This window comes from Rhinichthys klamathensis, unplaced genomic scaffold (genome assembly GCF_029890125.1).
Source record: "Rhinichthys klamathensis goyatoka isolate OS25496 unplaced genomic scaffold, OSU_Roscu_1.1 h1tg000338l_1, whole genome shotgun sequence".
In the NCBI taxonomy this organism is placed as follows: domain Eukaryota; kingdom Metazoa; phylum Chordata; class Actinopteri; order Cypriniformes; family Leuciscidae; genus Rhinichthys; species Rhinichthys klamathensis.
The window spans coordinates 1,650,602-1,670,490 of NW_026606852.1; the positions used below are offsets into that span (position 1 = coordinate 1,650,602).

Here is a 19,889-nt window from a genome sequence, read left to right on the forward strand (position 1 = left end):
CTGTGTTCGTTGTCCATAACATACGCCTGCCCATACCATAACCCCACCACCACCATGGGCCACTCAATCCACAACGTTGACATCAGCAAACCGCTCACCCACACGACGCCATACACGCTGTCTGCCATCTGCCCTGTACAGTAAAAAACTGGGATTCATCCGTGAAGAGAATACCTCTCCAAAGTGCCAGACGCCATCGAATGTGAGCATTTGCCCACTCAAGTCGGTTACGACGACGAACTGCAGTCAGGTCGAGACCCAGATGAGGACGATGAGCATGCAGATGAGCTTCCCTGAGACGGTTTCTGACAGTTTGTGCAGAAATTCTTTGGTTATGCAAACCGATTGTTGCAGCAGCTGTCCGGGTGGCTGGTCTCAAACTGGGCTGGTGTGGTTTCACGTGGTCTGTGGTTGTGCGGTAATGCGGCTTATGATAGAGAGATGAACATTAAATTCACGGGCAACAGCTCTGGTGGACATTCCTGCAGTCAGCATGAATGAATGACAGCTTGTTCCAGGTCCTGCCAGTATCCAGCAACTTCGCACAGCCATTGAAGAGGAGTGCACCAACATTCCACAGGCCACAATCAACAACCTTCTTTTTTTTTGGACCCCCACCCCCCATTCTTTTTTAGGTTGTAAATTCCAAATAGCAACAAAGTTACTTAGTGCACATTGACAAACAAAATCTATTCATCCTCATTTATTTAACGCTGAAAGAAAAATCCTCAGATTTTGTGAAGCTCATGTGCATGGCTTTGCAGGTCTGTTGGACCACATAGATCAAACACATGCAGTCTTTCATCAGTCTTTAAACCTGGATCATCGATTGTGTTTGAACAGTCCTGTTTACTGGTGCTTCTGTTGAAGTGTTCTGTTGCAGGAGGGCTAATTGGTCTGCCAGGGATACTTATGAAGTACTTAACAAGCAGGTCTATTTAAACATTATTGATAAGCAAAATGTCAACAAAGGCAATACTTTTTAGATTTCACATCAGCTGGGGAGAAAAGCACTCTTGCTGGGTTTTGAAGTGGCTTTAATAATTAGCGCTATATCAAGATATAAAATTATAATAACTCAGGTTGATACTAGCACAGTCAAGCCACTGCAGGGGAGAATGAGGATTTCCACATCATGTTGCCTATAGTAACCCATAAGATGAACTGGAAAAGGCTAAATACTGCTGAGCAGATGCTGTCCTTTTTAGCTGGATACTTGGCTCCTGCTTCTGTGCTGCTGAAGATGCTTTGCATAGACACTGAATGTTGTCAACATCTAGCTGTCAATCATCTCAAGGCTGTCTTAGTTAGTACGTTATAAACGTAATGTGTGGGTGAGCAGAAATGTACAGTATTGTATCACCATGAAAAGGTGCTTACTGTACATATACAGGTACATATTTGTGTATGGAACAGATTGAAATTACACATACCATATTTTTTATTGTTTTATTTTAGTACTGTCACAATTGCGCTTTTCAATATACACTGCCCGAAAAAAGAAAAAGAAGAAAAAGATAAAGAAGTTTATGTTTCTAGCATGTTATGTTTGGCAACCAGACTGATCTCATGAAATGGCGTATGTATGACACGCCAATTCGTATTTCCATTTTTGGCGTGCTATGAACACGCATAATCGCTTTTCAGCGTGTTTATCAACGCCTTTGACTTAACGTTATATTACTGTATTATGTATATATAGATATATGACCTACCCCAACCCCGTCCCTAAACCTACCCGTCACTGGGGTTAATACCATTTATGAGTGTTCTCCTACCATCCTAGGAAAAGAAATATCGCTCCACAGATGTAGATATAGATTTTGCTTCGTTTCGCTCGGACATTTAACGGCGTACACATACACGCGGAATCACTCGGACATTTAATGGCGTAGACATACACGCAAAAGATTTCGGCGTGGACATACACGCGGATAGCTCAAAATGCGTATAGATAACACGCCACTTGACTTGAAAGTGGCGTGTATGTTTACGCAAAGTCATGATGTCATGTTGCGGCAACAGTTCTTCTAACCCTAATTGGAGTATGTAGCTTTTCATTTCTTAAACAACCATGGAGGAAGACACATCATGACTATATTCCAGGATGACAATGTCAAGATGTGAAAGAATGGTTGGGAGGGAGCATGAAGAATCTTTTTCTGAGTCCAGACCTTAAATTCATCGAAAGTCTTCGGGATGTGCTGGAGTAGACTTTACAGAGTGATGAACTCTTGCACTCTCAATACAAGATCTTGACCAAAAATGTATGCACCTCTTAATGGAAATAACATCACAACATTTATTTCCATCAAGAGGTGGATACATTTTTGGCCAAGATCTTGTATTGACAATTATTTATGCTCCCTCCCAACCATTATTCCATATTTTGAGCCTGTGAATCTTGACAGTGTCATCCTGGAATATGGCCATGATGTGTCTTCCTAAGCCGCGTTTCCACCGCAGGAACTTTCCCCAGGAACTAGGAACTTTGGGGTGGTACTCCGTGTGTTTACACTGCAGGAACCAGGGTCTAAATGAAGTTCCGGGTAAAAATTCCCCCCCCAGAAAGTCCCTGCTGGCGAGGTAGTACTTGTTCAGAGTTCAGGAACTTTCGGGGTGGGACTTGTGCGCTGAACATGCTGATTGGTTATTTTACCTTGTTCTCTCTGCCGGATGGCGCGCGTTCGTCCCATCCATCTCACGGTCATGTCCGCTATAGCTGATAACAAACGTTGTCTACTTTTATATCTAGCATTACGAGCTTTCTGAAATGAATACGCTTTGGTATTAGTGTTCGTCTCTTTTCTGCCGTTTTGTTAATTACCTCATTAGTAAACCAATAGATCGCACACAAAAGCAGCACAGCTTGAATCTCCTCAATACTTAAAACTCAAAACAAGTACGCGCAGACTGGGAGGAGCAGTCGCACGCAGTTCAACGTCACCAGACTAATCTTCCCGGTACTTTAGTCCACGGTGTAAACGCAGTGAGCAACCGTTCTGGGGCAAAAAAAGTTCCTATGAAAAAAGTTCCTGGGACAAATAGTTCCTGGTAATTGCGGTGGAAACGCGGCTCTAAATGGTTGTTTAAGAAAAGAGTAGCTACACACTCCATCGAGTAGGGTTAGAAGTTGCCAAACCTATAACATGCTTGAAACAAAATATTCACTGCAATAACGATCCAGTCATAGACTCTTAAGCATTTGCCTTAAATCCATTTTTTTTGGTTGGACAGTGTATTTCAATTGCATCACTACAGTTGCATTATTACTGATAATTTTTTTTTGTGATTATGATGTGGTTAATGTACAGGTATATTTGTTTTTGGAGCAGTTTGAAATTTTAAGTATTCTCTAAAAATGGAAATGTCTTTTAAATGAATATGTGCAAACGTGAATTTGACAGGTTCCTGGATGGGAAGATTCTGGACATCAATAAAGAGTTCCAGCCGTACCTGGGCGAGGGCGGGCGGATTCTGGAGATCCGTTCTCCTGACATCGTGGCGAGTGTGAAGAAGGCTGCGCAGGCGGTCGGCTACACTGAGGGGGCGCTGTTGGCGCTGGCCATAATCATCATACTGTGCTGCATCCCTGCTATTCTTATCATTATGGTGACATACAAACAGTGAGTACAATATTCTTACTTTTCGAATGTCAGTCCTTTCAATGACAATCAACCTCATAAGTTGCATATTTCAGCTTTTTAAACAGCTTATAATGATAATGATTTATTCAGTGCAGTTTGATGCATGTAGTTGGCAACACACTATTTTCTAATGTGCCGGAAAAGAATCCCATCAAACTGAATTTACTTACTACTTATTATTATTATTTGCACCTTTTATTACAATTAAACTAAGTAGTATTGTAGTAGCAGTAATTGTAGTATTATTAGCCAGTCAATAAATCCAAAACTTTGGTAACTGGAATTTGTTTTCCCTCATGTTTTTTTTTATATATTTTTTTATAACTGTATGCATATCATTTAAATTCATAAATGAGAAAAATGACGCATGAAAAATAGGGCTGCACGATATTGAAGAAAAAAAAACATTGCAATATTTTGTTTTTTTTTCTACGATATATATTGCGATATGAAAACAATATCACCAGATGACTTGAATAGCTGAAAGCTGAAAAGAATCAATAATTCTAGAATGATTGGGGTGATTTTGTAGGGGAGAAAATAATAAACAAATTGCAAGCATGTTCATGTTCACACAGGGTGTACTCACTTTCGTTGCCAGCTATTTTGACAATAATGGCTGTATGTTGAGTTATTTTCAGAGGACAGTAAATATATACTGATATACAAGCAGCACATTGACTACTATAAAATATAGCCAAGTTTAATTTCTATAGTATTGTCCTTTGAGAAGATATACTAAAATGTTTGCTGAAATGTGAGGGGTGTACTCATGTTTGTGAGATACTGCATATATAGAATATTTCTTGTACGTACAGTTCTCTACAGTACATATCTATTTGTAACCTCTGAGGTTCAGAAAGCGTTGAGGACAGGCTGGAAAAACATACACAGTAGGTGAGGTAGATGGGTATTGGATGCCAGGTATTAAAATGGCTTTTTTTCAGTAATTAACCGTGCTAACAGGCTAATCTCCCAGCCAGCTCTGTGTGAAAACAGATTAATTATAAGCGTTTGTGACATATCCCAGGCATTCGATCCATCCGTCACATCTCACGAAAGCCTAGCATATGGGCCTGCTCTCCACACACTGCAGCTCCTCTGAGACGGAGAGAGAGCGAGAGTGTGGTCCTGACCTTCTGCACACACCGATGAGTCCGTCATCAGCTATTGTGTAAATACATAACAGATGGATAATCACAGAGCGAACACAAACAGCTAAGCACACACATCTACGTGTGAAGCTCGCTCTCACACGCGCACACACGCATGCATGGCATCATTCAGATGTTTTTACACATATTAAAGAGTTTATATGGTGGTTAGACTCTTGTATTAAAGGTGAAGTGACTTTTCTATGTAATTTAATTTGGTTGTTTGTAAAAGATGCGTAATGGGAGATACAGGTGTTAGCTTGTAAATCACAGCACAGCACTATCTTCTGAGTAATTGCATTCTGGTTAAATAAATAATATTGAGAGGGCCATGTTTTTGATAGCCTCCAGGAAGCCTATAGTCAGGACGAGAGAGTGTGTGTGGAAGAAATACAAAGATGGGAAGGAGAATAGAGTGCGAGGTTAATGCTGAGAGCCGTATTGTTTCTCAACTGTGGAGATGCAGGTTACACCGGGGTTAGCCTGTACTCTTATCACATTTTACAGCATGAATTATGCACACCTGCAGCTACAATCACAACAATTTCAGTGGGCTGCATGATTCAACACTAGGAGCATTTTCTGGCCTGCAAAATTAGAATTTGGACTGCCAATCAATTCAAAATATACTAATTTGAAGAGATTACATTATTCTGGCAGAGCAGTAAAACATTAAGTAACATCAGACTTGAAATATATTATTATATTATATTATATTATATTAGTATTGCATCGTATCATATCGTATTGTAATGTATTATCCATCCAGTGTCCAAACTGCATGCCCTCTGTAGGGGTTGTGGGTTTATTATACTAATATTATATTATATAATATATTGTTGAATTATTCCTGTGCCAAATTATCTAATAATTCTTCTTTCCTCTTCCTCTTTCCCTGCCCTCCTGTTGCTGCGTGTGGACTCTACACTAAGATTCAAAGAGTAAGTTCATATTCTTCTTTTTGATGAATTATTTGCTGGAGACTGTGTGCTTTTATACCCTCGTTATACAGTTCAGTCCTTTAAAATGGGAACATATGAGTAGAGAGCATGAATTGAGATGAGGACCAAAGGACATACTCACTCCAGCCCTTTCTGATTCCAATAGCGATGCCTTTGAAAATGAACAGAAATTTCTGGTTTCATGACCTCACAGAGAACAAAGTGAGCCAGGTTCAGTTCCCTCCTAATAAAACACCTCATCTCAGTGTGAAAGGTGCTGAATATCCCATGATATTTTGCAATGCATGAATAAAAAGTGCTGGAATAGATCAAATGGGAGTTGCCGATGCTCCAGACCTCATATCCTCCAATAATAGAGCTGAAATGAGCCCTTTGAAAGAAGGAAACTCACTCTTTGGGGGTGCTTTACAGGAGGCAGGCCGAGTGTGCCAAAACTGCCCGGATCCAGATGTCACTTCCTACTGCCAAATCAACAGGAGGTGGCGCTCCGACCAATCTCTACGAGGAACTGGGAGACGGCGGCATGTAAGTCACCTGTCCTAAATAATACCTTCAACCTTCAGAAGAGACAGCAGAGAGATGATTTACGAGAGTTGGGTGTGCTTGTGAATATTTACAGAAAAGGAGAAACACGTTTTGGGTGAGTGTGTCTGTTGGAAACTAGAATAGTTCACCCAAAAAAATACATTTCTGTCGTATATTTCTGTTATCATTCCAAACTTGTATGACGTTCGTTGTTGGTACACTACAGAAATTTTTTGGACCAAAACAGGATCATAAAAGTAGTCCATAGTAGTATAATTAGTGAAATTTGAAGGGTTTGTTCACCCAGAAATGAAAATTCTGTCATTAATTACTCGCCCTCATGTCATTCCAAAACTGTACGACTTTCATTCATCTTCGGAAACACAAATGAAGATCTTTTTAGTGAAATCTGAGAGCTCTCTGTCCCTCCATTGACAATCTATGCAACTACCACTTTCAATCCCCAGAAAGGTAGTAAAGACATCACTAAAGTAATCCGTCAGTGGTTAAAGCTCAATTTTATGAAGCATTTTTTTATATTTTTTATTTAATATGCTTTGTTTGTTTAAAAAAAAAACAGAATTTACCACTTTTATTTACAAAATATTGCTCCCCAACGCACGTTCACGAGAGCACCACGACGCATGCGTATTGTGTTGACACGAGAGCAGACGTTGCAGGAACTGCATATTTTTAATTAATGTGGTAAATTGGATTTTTTGCACAAACAAAGCACCTGCGTCGCTTAAAAAAATTGAAGTTAAACCACTGGCTGCACTTTTGGCTTTAATATTAAGACCATCCGAGATGTGCTCACTGGACATTTAGTGCAGCAGGAGTGCCAAGCTAAAGGCTGTTGTGAGTGAAATGAAATGTTAATAGATTAAAAGATTATAGCCACAGCACAGCATCTGCGTCCCTCAGGTAAAGGCTTTTAAAGTGCTTTTGATTTAATGCAATCAAAACAAATGCAGCTGCTAACACAAATAGACAGCGAAAAAGACGAGGTTTTGTATTGAATTCATTATAATAGATGCTGAACTGCAGTTTAATACCATCAACAGAAAGGAACAGGACATAAGGGCAGGATTTGTTTGCTTGTTTATCTGGGCAAACAGTTTGTTCTTTTGTTGGATATGAATAATAACAGCCTGTCAGCAACCTTACAAAATAATTTTCTCTCTCTGTGACCCTCACACACACATATATTTACAGGCCTATATAATAAACAAAATACATAGTATTTTCATAATTATATTTTGTTATAAGAAAAGAAAAAAATGGGTATTTATCATGACATTCTATCTGATACATGTCTTGATGGAACTTTAAAAAAATATTGTGAACCTGTGTTATTTTAGTATCATTGAGCAATTTTTGAATGAGATTGAAATATTTTGAATTCATTTTTTTTCTAATTTAATTTTAATTTCAGTTAAAGTTGCAGTATTTTTTATTTAGTTGTTAAATCTTTTTATAAGTTATTGTCCATAGTTTTATTTTATTTTTGCAATTTTAGTGCATCAAGATAATTAACTAAATGAAAATTATAAATGTTACTTTTGTAACTAGCTGAAATAAAATAAGTTTAAGTTTTTTTAATATTTTAGTTCAGGTAACTAATTTTATTTCAAGTAATGAAACATTTTTTATGGTTAAGTTTTAGTTTTCATTAACTATATAATAACCTTGTTGTGAACAATGCAAAAAAACAACAACAATTCGACACATTATGGTAACAAGAAATTGTAGTGAAAGTAAATCTTAATGGTCCTTAAATACTTGTAATTTTCTTGATTTAGTGTTATTTTTCAATTGATTTGGGGGTTAAATGTGACCTAGAAATATTTTATTTACATTGCCATTTCAAATGAAATGTTAGCCTTTAGTTGTTGTTTTTTTGCATGCATCTTAATGCTAATTTCTTTACATGTGTAATGAATGGTTGAACGGATGAGTGGTTGCATTTCCTCTCTATTTGCCTTTTGTGTCTCTTGGGCCCCATTACATTGGATATTAACATGCATTCCATATTTAGAGAATATGTGGATATTATTTAGCTGGATTGCATTTATTCATTGCACTTACAGTGTGAATGCTTACGTCTTGCATAATTATACTGCGTGTGAATAACAAAAACACATTTGCATTGGGGTAAAAAGCATGTTTTTGTGTGCATTTAATGTGGTCAAGTTTCTGATTCAGTCACTGAAAACAGGGCCTGTCTGTGTTAAATTGTTATCATGTCCCTCTGTCTACATGTATTTTTCCTCTCATGTTTCATTCATTCTCATCTTCTCTCTGTATTTTCCAGGCTTGGACTACAGTGAGTAACATGAAATATGCTGCATTTCCCTGCAGTGTTCTTTCTTACAAATCTGCTATCTATTTTAAAATCCCTCTTCACTCACATTTGTGGTTTCTTGTCCCTGTGTAGCTGCTCTTGTAGTTTTCTTTACCATTTAATCTGTTATGCCTCAATTGCATATTGAAAAGAACATTTTGATACTATTAACATATTTTTTTTAAATGCACAGATCCATGTGTGTAGCTGCGTATCAGATTAAAGCTTGAGTAGTTTAGCTAGATAAAGCCTTCGCCTCCAGCTGTAGTGGTTCCTCGCAGTTTTCTCCACAAAGCAAAGAAATACACTTCTTGTCCTTCACTTTGAGACTCGACGTTGTAACAGATCATCTTGATTGAAGTTTGAACAAAGCTTATCTGAACAGATTTATGAGTGGTTTATGAGTGCTGGTATAGGATCTTTGCGCTTCATAGCTGGTAGTGCACAATTTTGATTTTGGGCACACTGATCCTGCTTGAATTCATTAATTCTGCGTTCCATACAAGGTCGGATGTAGGATATTCCTATCTCTGACCATGTCTCAGATGACGACGTATAAAGAAACAACATGGCAGTGCTAGGCTTTTTTTTTTTTTTGCAGGTAGAGTACAACAGGGCTAAAGGCACATCTTACAGGCCCCAGTATACTCATGGCCACGTTCTTTTTCATTCGTCACATAGGGGTATCTAAAAGTCTGAAAAACGTGACCATCGGTACACTTATCGAGCATCATGACACCGCCCACACTGCTGAGAGCAGCATTAGGTGAATATGTAAATATGTGCTGCACACTTCCCTTTCAACATCAAAATAAACACACATCAAAATTGACAGTGGTAAGAAAACAGTAGCTAAGAAAGCATCTGATCATAGAGATGTGGATATATTTGCACAAGCTCTGCAATTCAGCAAGCAGATTTAGAGTATTAAACATGGAAAACTAGTGTCGGTGTCTCAATTAGAATTACAAATTCAATTTCTACTCTAAAGTGGTTCTCCAATGTATTCCTGTTTTTATTACGGAATGAACAAAATCGTTTTTTCAGAAACTCACACACACTTAGATTTCGCTTGAAGTATATCCGGAACTTAAGGAAAACGTGGGAAATACATGTCCTTTTATTGAACATTGATGGATCAGCACATTTTGTAGTGATTTTTTTTTGTATTGAAATCATATTAATTTATAAGGTGGTGAGGATATAATGTACAATACCAGCAAGAAAGCAAATGCCTCTAGTATTGATACAAATTAAGTTATAGAAGTGTGTTTTGCGTAATATCTTAGTTAATACTTGTTCAAAACAATCACTTCAGCAAAGATTGTACCATTTCCTTTTTCTTTTGCTAAATTAAATCAGTTAATTTACTTTCAATAAATATTTTATTAATACTCTTTCATTAATATAAGTTATTTAAATATATATATATATATATTTTTTTTTTTTTTTTTTTGATGTGCCACTTTAGACTTTCTACTAACTATAAGTAACTTTGACACAGGGGCGTCATGCAAGCCAAAATTCTGGGGGGGCACAATCTGAGACGTTGCAATTGTTTTCTGACAGGTGATATGGATCATGTTAGGAGGGGTCAGGGGGTTTCTCCCCCTGAAAATTTTTTAATTCTGGCTGCTAAACATACCATTTCAATGCAGTTTGGGAGGGACAGAAATACCTTAACGGAGCTAGCAGCAACACTCCTCTATCTGATTCTGAGGACTAAGTTAAAGTATCTATTTTGTAAGTTTATGTATAAAGACAGGTTGATGAAAGAACTGTAAGCTCAAATTCAAAAGCTTTTGAAGTCTACTTCATTAAAGCATGGACACACACTTGTACACTTAGGCCTACTACAAATGATTTTAAAAACAGTACCATTGCAGTTTTTATGTTATGATTTTAAATTGGTATGTGACCTAAGAACGATCTTACATTAAAGGTAGCCTACATAAAGGTGCTGAGGTCTGACTTTGTGGTGCTCTGAAATTAAGTTATTTTAAAATTAATATGTGATGAAGGACTTTGAAAGAAGTTTGACAGATTTCAGTGCTGAATAAGGTTAACACTACCCCGTTTATTTGAAAATGGTTAATATTTGACAGAAATTTAAAAAAGTAATCAAATTAAATGCAAAATGTATAGCGATCTGTATAACAACTATGCTGTAGGGATTTGGGGGGTAGTCCTACTATGATACTAGACTACATTAAAAGATAATGAATTTCAAACCTGAACCAAACATATTTTTTAATTCAAAGATCAAAGTCTGTCATTAGTCTTTAGTCTGCCAAAAAAAAAAAAACCATTAAAATCATGAACTCAAATGTCATTGTGAAAAAAAAAAAGTGTTACTGTTGTAACAGTGTGTAGGCTAAATCAGACCTTTCAGGCTATAGCCTAACGCTAATAAGCCTTATGGCAAAATTATTATTACAACTAAATTGTCGGTCATTAAATAGGACAACTAAATAATTTTGTAGATGATTTGCTTTGTGTAGGCCTAACCCGACATCAGACATTATAAGGCCCGAACGAAGTTTTTTTTTGCACACAGTGACGCGACCAATCAATCAATCCTTTAATGCTGCGTTCACACCAGACGCGAATAGCGCGTCAAATTCGCGCCTACCGCGTCTAGTTATAGCCTACGCGTGAACACTTTGAATCCATTCGCGCGTCAAGAGCAAATGACGCGCGTAAAAAAACTAAAGTTTAGACTGGCTGCCTGCACATTCACTGTCCTCGCGGCTGCGGCTGCTGCAATTGGAAGGGGCTGGCTGCAGGACGACTCAACTTCCACGGACAGTTTTTAATATTTTATATCAAGATTTTGCTTTAGTATAATTTTCGGGACAATTAAGGTCGGTTTCGGGATTCGGGACAACAGCTTAGATTTCGAGACTGTCCCGAATTTTTCGGGACTTCTGGTCACCCTAGGGAGGAAAAATCTGAGGGGGCACGTGCCCCCTCACTTTGAATGGGCATGACGCCACTGCTTTGACATGTAGTTGCAAAGTTACTTTTAGTTAGTATAATGTCTAGTGGACCATCGAAATAAAGCGTATATAATAACATATATTTCGTAATTTTAAATATCCTTATGGCTACAGAAATCTATAGCATTTAAAAAACATTAAATATTAGATTAACTTAGCACAGATCATCTTGTGTCAAGGATCAGCTAAATTTCCAGGTGCATAGTGAACCGCAGATGTGGTTTTGAAGAAAATGTCTATAGCCCCATTGTACCCTATGATTATCAGCAAAAAGATCATAGTAACTGTGTTTTAAACATCTTTTCCTACAAAAGTGTGTTAAATGGGTTTAATCATCATGGCACTTTTCAGAGTAGAGAATTCTGGCTTTCCGAATCGAACACAGCATAATGTCTCCTGAAGTTTTAATAAGAATATTTGTCTCAAAAGCCATAAAATGAGAGTATTTCATTCAGCTTATTCAAAGCTCAATGTAATATCGTGAGCAAATTGGTTTGGCCATTAAAGTGAAGGATTTTTATATAGTGGGTCATTAGAGTCCTATCCTCCCATGGCTGCATGTTCTCTTCCCTCAATTCCTTCCTGTCTCTTTCCACACATTTCAATCTTCTCTCCTTTCATTGTCTCTCGTGGCCCGCAGAAGGCGCCGAAAGTCTGTAATCGAGGAGGTGGATCGACAGAGTCTCATAAGAACCTTTGCCTCTCGTGCAATCGCAGTCTACAAACAGTGTGCCGGAAACGGAAGGTTGTGCAACAAGCTGCCCAAGTCAGAGAACGCAGTCACCTTCCTCTCAGATGAACGGCCTCTCACCACCCAAAATACGCTTTTCCAGGATGGAGCATCCAGCAGTCCAGAGCCCAACTCTGTCCAAAAATCCAGCAACCCTGTACACCTCAGTGACGCTCCGTCTCCAACAAGGCCTTGCAGCCAGATGACTTCTTGGTCCTTGCCGTCCCGTTTTCGAGGGCGAGGGCTTTATGATGCTCTGCGCCGGAAGGGTCTCTGGGACCCCTCTGAATGGGAGGAGCAAGAGCTAAAGGCGGGGCTTAAGGACAGCAGGGAAGAACTTGATGCAGATCTAGATCAGAGTGGTCGTAGCACAGAAACAAAGCTGTCTGTCAGAGAACAGGCTAGACAGTTTGAGCAGCAAGCTTTAGCCGAGCGGACGCCCAGACAGAGCCGGGACTCTTATGCATCTCTAGATCCGGACGACCCGCTACTAACCGCCATCATGCTGTCGTCCAGTCCAATTTCTGTCGGCAAAGACATCCCACCCTGCATTATCATCACCGGGGATGATGGCGAGACTCCTCCCCCACCCACGGCTCAGCGGCCCACTCCACCCGTCCTGAGGAAGTTCAGCTCCAGTATCTCCAATTACATGACAGTGGAGCCTTGTGAAATCACATTGGAATTCATATCAGACTCTCCGGACAGCTCCCCACCCCTTCTGCCTGTCCCACTCCGTTCTTTTCTTTCTCCTCCACCTGTGCAACAGGATTTAACCCCACCACCAAGCCCAACTCCCGTTCAGTCTCCGACTCCTACGCCTAAACTAAGAGGGATCCTCAAGAACACGACCCGATCCACCGGCAGCCTGAAAGATGAGTGCAGTTGCGAAGGAGGAAGTAAAGACTCCACGACTGTCGTGCTAAAAGAACCAGAATCTAAACGGGACCAAATATACGCCAGCCAATCAGAATCTGACTCTTCTACTCAGCTCTCAAACCAACCAATCCCAGAGGAATGACAGACTTTGCCCACTTCAGGCCTTCATTTCTGAATGAACTAGAACTCTTTTCATATCTTCTTTCCTAAACCTCCTCCAACTGTTTCATCATTTACTTTTTCATGCATTATTTCGAGGGCACTTTACTTTGAGAGCACTTTATAATCTTCACTTCAAAGACAGTCGTAAGAGTATAGTTTCAATGTGATTGAAAGGTGTTTTTTTTCCTCAGTGCATATCTTCCATTTTGCTCTTTTTATATGTTAGAATATCAACAGTACTTCATAGAGTGGATTTCTGTCAATCAAATAGAACACAACAGAGAAAGGGAGTGAAATAATTGATGTTATATGTTAACATCTTATATGATATTTTTTTTGGACAATGAAATCCTACATGTAAGCAAATAGAAATATTTTTGTAAGAACAAGTATAATATAGTTTTATAAGAACAAATGTTTTACATTTATGTGTTGCTATAATCATATGATATATATATATATATATATATATATATATATATATATATATATATATATGAGATAATGTGTGTTCATGCAGAACATTCTACCTCTAAGCAGTTTCTATTCATTATTATTTGTAATTTAGTGGTTTAAACTGTTCTGCTGCTTTCAAATTGCATACAAGCAGTTGTTTTGTTTTGATAATATGTAAACCTATGTGCAATTAAACATATTTACAATTTCAACATTGTTAATAATAAGAAATGTTTCTTGAGCAGCAAATCAGCATATTAGAATGATTTGTGAAGGATCATGTGACTCTGAATGGCTGCTGAAAAATCAGCTTTGCCATTAAAGGAATACATTACATTTTAAAATGTAAAAAAAATTTAAAAATATTTTTTTTATAATAATATTTCACAATATTATTGTATTAACTGTATTTTTGGTGAGCATAAGATACTTCTTTATATCAAAAAAAACGTACTGAACCCAAACTTTTGAGCAGTGATGTATGTTTTTTACATTTATATTTACCATTTAAATTGTTTCGTTTTTTTTGCACGAAAAGTACAGCATGCATTAATTTGCATGTTTATATCCATCAGTTTGCACATTTTTAAGAAGAGCAAGAGAAATAATGTATTTCCAATAGAATATATTTAATAATAATGGACTTTTTATCAGATTAATCAAACTAATATTTGAACTGACCATCACGGTTTATGAATATTTAATGTTTAACCGGTGACATGCTTCCTCGCAGGGGGATGTTAGTGAGAGAAGCTGTTATCATGATCATGTGACATTGAGAGGAGTGACAGAGATTGTTATCAAATTTGATGAGGATTGACCTTATAAATTAAGATCACATTTTGTTTAATCAATTTAGTTTGATCAGAAAAAGGAATAAGAATGAATTAAATTATATTATCTATTAGTCTGCACTGTCACAAGTGATGTCAATGGGAAAGGAAGGTCACTTCAGAGGAAGAGCAAGTTATTACCTTTTGATTAAAGATTAGGAAAATCAATTTTTATTTGGAATAATGAGCACTGATGAATACAATAAAACCAGGAATATGCATTAAGGAAGGCTAGAAACAGATCATTATTTATGTCTTTCTCATTTATTCACAGTGTTGGGGAAAGTTACTTTTAGAAGTAATAAGTTACAATACTGCACATTTATTTCACTGTTGTTGTTTTTGTTTTTTTAAATAACCATTCACACCAAAAGTGAAATAAATAAGCCTCAGGCTGAAGGAAATGCAAATTCACGCCTGTACTGTAGAGGGCGCAGCTCAAACAAAGCTTTCACAAACCATTCTGAATTGCAGAAGAATAGGACATGAGAAGAAAGTTCAACACTCTTACTTCAGCAATAAAAACAATGATGTTCACATTTACAACTCAAATGTGATGTTCATTTGAGCTTTTTAGTATGTTGAATTGGATCATCGAAGGTCAACAGCAAAGACATTGTTTAATAAAGTAATATTAAGTAAAGTAAAATATGGTGTTATTTTACATATTTAAGGTTTGCAATTCACTGTTTTTATTCATTTTGAGGAATACTGAATCTGTTTTTGTGCAAGTGAGATGAGTAAATGTTTGCTCACATTTAGTCTAGAATTATAATAACCATAATGTTTACACAGCGCACACAACATCTCTATTCAAGATTTCTCTCAACATTGGGACAGAAGAGCTGTCAGTCAATAAATGGGAAAACCAAGTCATTTGTGTTACTTATTTGAAAAAGTTTAAAAATTTAAAAAGCAATGCTTTACTGGTTATTTGGAAAAAAATTATCTGATTACATAACTCACATTATTTGTAATGCGTTACCCCCCAACACTGTTTATTCACTCTCTCTCTCTGTTTATTCTCTCTCTCTCTCTGTTTATACTCTCTCTCTCTCTCTCTCTCTCTCTCTCTCTCTCTCTCTCTCTCTCTCTCTCTCTCTCTCTCTCTCTCTCTCTCTCTCTCTCTCTCTCTCTCTCTCTCTCTCTCTCTCTCTCTCTCTAACTCAGTTCTTACTAACTCATTTTAAAAGCTGTTAAGAGTGCCAGACCTCCTGATGCTCTCCTGTCTCGGTTCAGTCTTGCGGATGTTTTTTGCCCTTTCAGAAACTCAAGCAGTCAAGACTCACATAGAGATTAAACAATGCAGCTAATCGTTGATGTGGCGCATGGCAGGGGGACGTTCATTCTGCCGTTTCCCGCTGAATTCACTCCATCGGGCACGCAGTCAATGTCTCTCCATTCAGACCAACTGCTCCTGCGATTTCTCTGCGCTGGTCTGCAGATGGCGTCTCCCTCATCCATATCGAAAAATCTGTTTGAAATCTGTCATCACCCCATAAGCAAATGCACACAGATTTACTAATGTCTCCTCTTCAGTTCTGAGCACCTTTGAAATACACAAACATTGTGTTCGCAGTTGCACCAAGTAGTTAAAAAATGAATTAAATGAAATTAGACTTATTCTACCCACAACTATTCAATAGTCAACAATGGACAGGAAATATGATCAACGGTTACATATGTTGCGTTATTTATGTGTTCTTACTCTGAGGCAGAAGATTTATGTGCGAGCTGAATGGATGTGTGTATGTGTCAGGGCTTGTTTGTAGGTCCAGAGGAACGGCTCTATATTTCACATGTCCCGCTCAGCACGATGAAAGCACAGACTGTGAGGTCTAGAGAAATGTAATTAATCAATCGATGAGTCTGCCGTTGACATCACTAACCCTAATTCTCTCATTTGTCTCCTGTGTTTTCATTCCTTTCTCACTTCCTCCTTTCATATTACCTGCTCCACCACAAAATATAATGAATCTCTCTTGCTCTATTAACTCTTTCCACGCCAGAAAAGAAAAGTTGCCAGCCACTGCCAGATATTCAGTTGTATGAATATCTGAACGTGCAATATCAAAAGAAACAACAGACCCTCTGCTTTTAAACAAACAAACAAAAATCAACACTTGAATATGGGTAAGTTTCATAAAAAGCAATATTTTGAGTAAAAAGCTGCGAAAATTAGGTTTTTGTCAAAGATGATTGTAACATAGATGTTAAATCTATCAACACCCCCAAAGCTTGCAACCCTATAGCTCGTCCTGGGTCGACATTTCATTCAGTAACATTAGGCAGTTTTGATTTATATGCTGTTTAATGTTGATGATCACGTTATTTTACATATGATTACAAATGCTATCGCTTGTTTCTGCTGCTTCTTCACGTGTTTTGATCAGGAGATACTGTACACTTTCAGAAGATGTGTAACAGCGCCCCCTACCGTATAACAGTGAAAACACGGAAAGCCGGAAATTTCCATCAATGGTGGGGAAGCGTTGTCTCATAAATGACGGAAATTTCCGTCAATGGCAGGGAAAAAGATAAAAAACGAGAGTACTTCAAAAAAAGGATTTTACTATGTTTTTTCCATTTTTAATAGCTAATCGTATAATGATTTGCTATTATGTACAGTATTTGTATGTGTGCCTGTGTGTCTCAGATTATAGCACATCTCAATTCTTGCAAAGATGCATTCTGAACTATTTAAAGAACCTAGATGGTTCTTTGGTATAGCCTGGCATAATGGTCTCCACGAGAACACAAGTTTGTTCTTTGCATTCTTAGAATTGAGAAAATGCCTTTTCTTCCTGAGGGACATTGAGAAAGACATCACGTTCCTCCCACACACACACACACATCCCACATCACTCATCTGTCACTCTCATTCATTATGTGGGAGAGAGATGTGTTTGTTTGACAGGGATATTTCATCATTTATTCAGGTAATGCACACCACACCCTCTTACGCCATTCTTTATTCATGGGGCAAATTGAGGGTGTTTCTTCAGATGTAGTTTACTTCGAGCAACACATATGCTGCTCATTTGTCACACTGTTCTAATCACTTAGTGGGTTTCACTCTTTGGCCCTTGAGAGCCCTCAAATGTAACTTTCCTGGAAGTTTTGTTTGCGTATAGGACCATTTATAACTACTGCATATAGTTTGTGTGAGTGTGTGCGCATGTGTTGGTTTACTATTTATCAGAAAATGGCACATTTCAAAAATCAGATTAACATGTTTGTGGAGTCTTTGCTGTAGGTAAAATTGCTTGTGTCAGGACTATCTGCGCCATTTCCCTGAGTGCATTTTTATCTTTCGAGTGCTTTCCCATTTGAACATAGTGTTTTCATTCTGGTCCAGCGATAAGAGAGTGTTGAAATGCTTTTTGTATGATAAAAGTGAGTCAGAATCCGCAAAAGCAAGTCTGAAATCACTTAGCTAGTCAACAGATGTCACAATTCCAGCTACATGTTATTCTTTCTAACACCTCTGTTTCTTTCTGCAGGCGTGGCATTGGCAGAGAGGTACGTCATTCTTCTTTTTTTTTTCACTATTAATATCACTCATATTTAGAGTTAGGAATTTGCCCTAGTATTAAAAGTTTTCTGCATAAATATAAATACCTCATCACGTTAACACCATGGTGACTTGCATAGCACCTCTTATGTTTTCCTCAGGCCATGTAAAAATCAAGTTCTACCTATAGTTGTTTTAATTTATGGGTATTTTCTTTTATAAGTCGAAGGTAAGAGTGCCTTTTTCCCTTGTCACTTCAGACCGCCAATAGTGCCTTGAGGGAGACTTTCACTAGAATCTCAATGAGACGAGGAGAGCAATAGAAACTTTGCCATTACACTTACATTTACACCTCACTAAGAAGTGTAAATTGAAGAGTCGTGTCTAATCTTAGTTCTGCCTGCACACACATTTTGCAGCAAGAACATGTCACGTCAGTGTCTGAGTTAATGCATATAGACTGGCTATGCATGCTGTCAAACATGACCTTTTCTGACCTTTCAAGCACTTTAGCTCTTAAAGTTTGGTCTATACTTCTTAAGATGGAACATTTTCCCTCATCTGCATCTCTGTCATTATCTTTCTCACCAGGAGCTCGTTTTTTTCCCCCTCCCACTCTTTCCTGCATCTTTTTTGCTGTCATGTTCTCAGTCTGATCATTCATTTTAAATGTATGCAGCAACATCTTCTCTTGCTATTCTCTTTGTCTTTTATTCTGTGCTGCCTCTCATGTATTCTCTCTTAGTGTCAAATCTTTTTTCTCCCCTCGCTCTCTTTGTGCCTGTGCCAGCAGCAGCTGTTGAGACCCTCTCTGCTCCGGCCTGAGGTAGCATCTCTGTTTTTCTGCATTCCTTTCCTTAGTTTTCTTGACAAAGTAACACTTTATTTAAACGGGACCCTTTAGACATTCTGTTGACTACCTTGGAACTACAAGCCAACTAACTCTCATTACAGTTTTAGTAAACTGTCTGCTTAATATCTGCTAACAATTTATTTGAATGCTCCCCCAACAGACATTCTACTGACTATAAGTAACTTTACAAGTACATGTCATCTTATTCTACTAACCCTAGCTCTAACAGTATACTAATACTCAACTGATAGTCGAATTAGTTGACATGTAGGTAAACATTACTTATAGTCAACAAAATGTCTAAAGGGGACCATCGAAATAAAGTGTAACCTTGACGGATCTTCTTATCGTTACTGCATATTTTAGATATCTCTTATTAAAGATCATAAGTTTATGTATGTTTATTTTGAGGTCTGTAGGGTATACATCAAGGAACGGCAACTGCATTCATCAAGCAAATTCATGGGGTCTTCAACTGCTAAATAACAACCTCTAAAGGGACAGTTCCCAAAAATTAAAATGCTGTAATTTTTTCTCACTCATGTTCATTCCTTTGTGTGATAAACAGGCCAACATCTAATATTCATTATTTGCTAAAAAATCATAAGGAATTATATTTGGGTGAAATATCCCTTTAAGGTGCAAGATTCTTTCTTATTTTGTATATACTGTAAATGTCTGACACTTACACTACCACTAAAATAAAAATGAAGAAATTAATAGGCACACTTTAATTCAGTAAGGATATATTAAATTGGTCAAAAATGACACAAAAGGTTTTAATATTGTTAGAAAATTAATTTATATTGTGCAAATAAATACTGTTCTTCT

The 19,889-nt window shown here is 37.7% G+C and overlaps 1 protein-coding gene across 1 annotated transcript in view; it reads left to right on the forward strand.

The window, feature by feature from the left end:
• Positions 1-19,889, forward strand: part of pcdh15a (protocadherin-related 15a) — a 275,961-nt gene that overhangs the window by 247,879 nt on the left and 8,193 nt on the right. Inside the window, exons 31-36 of the mRNA XM_056272451.1 lie at positions 3,408-3,626; positions 5,734-5,742; positions 6,175-6,288; positions 12,297-12,299; positions 18,195-18,213; positions 18,996-19,031. Of these exons, the coding sequence (XP_056128426.1) occupies positions 3,408-3,626; positions 5,734-5,742; positions 6,175-6,288; positions 12,297-12,299; positions 18,195-18,213; positions 18,996-19,031 (400 nt within the window). The remainder of the gene's footprint in view (positions 1-3,407; positions 3,627-5,733; positions 5,743-6,174; positions 6,289-12,296; positions 12,300-18,194; positions 18,214-18,995; positions 19,032-19,889) is intronic.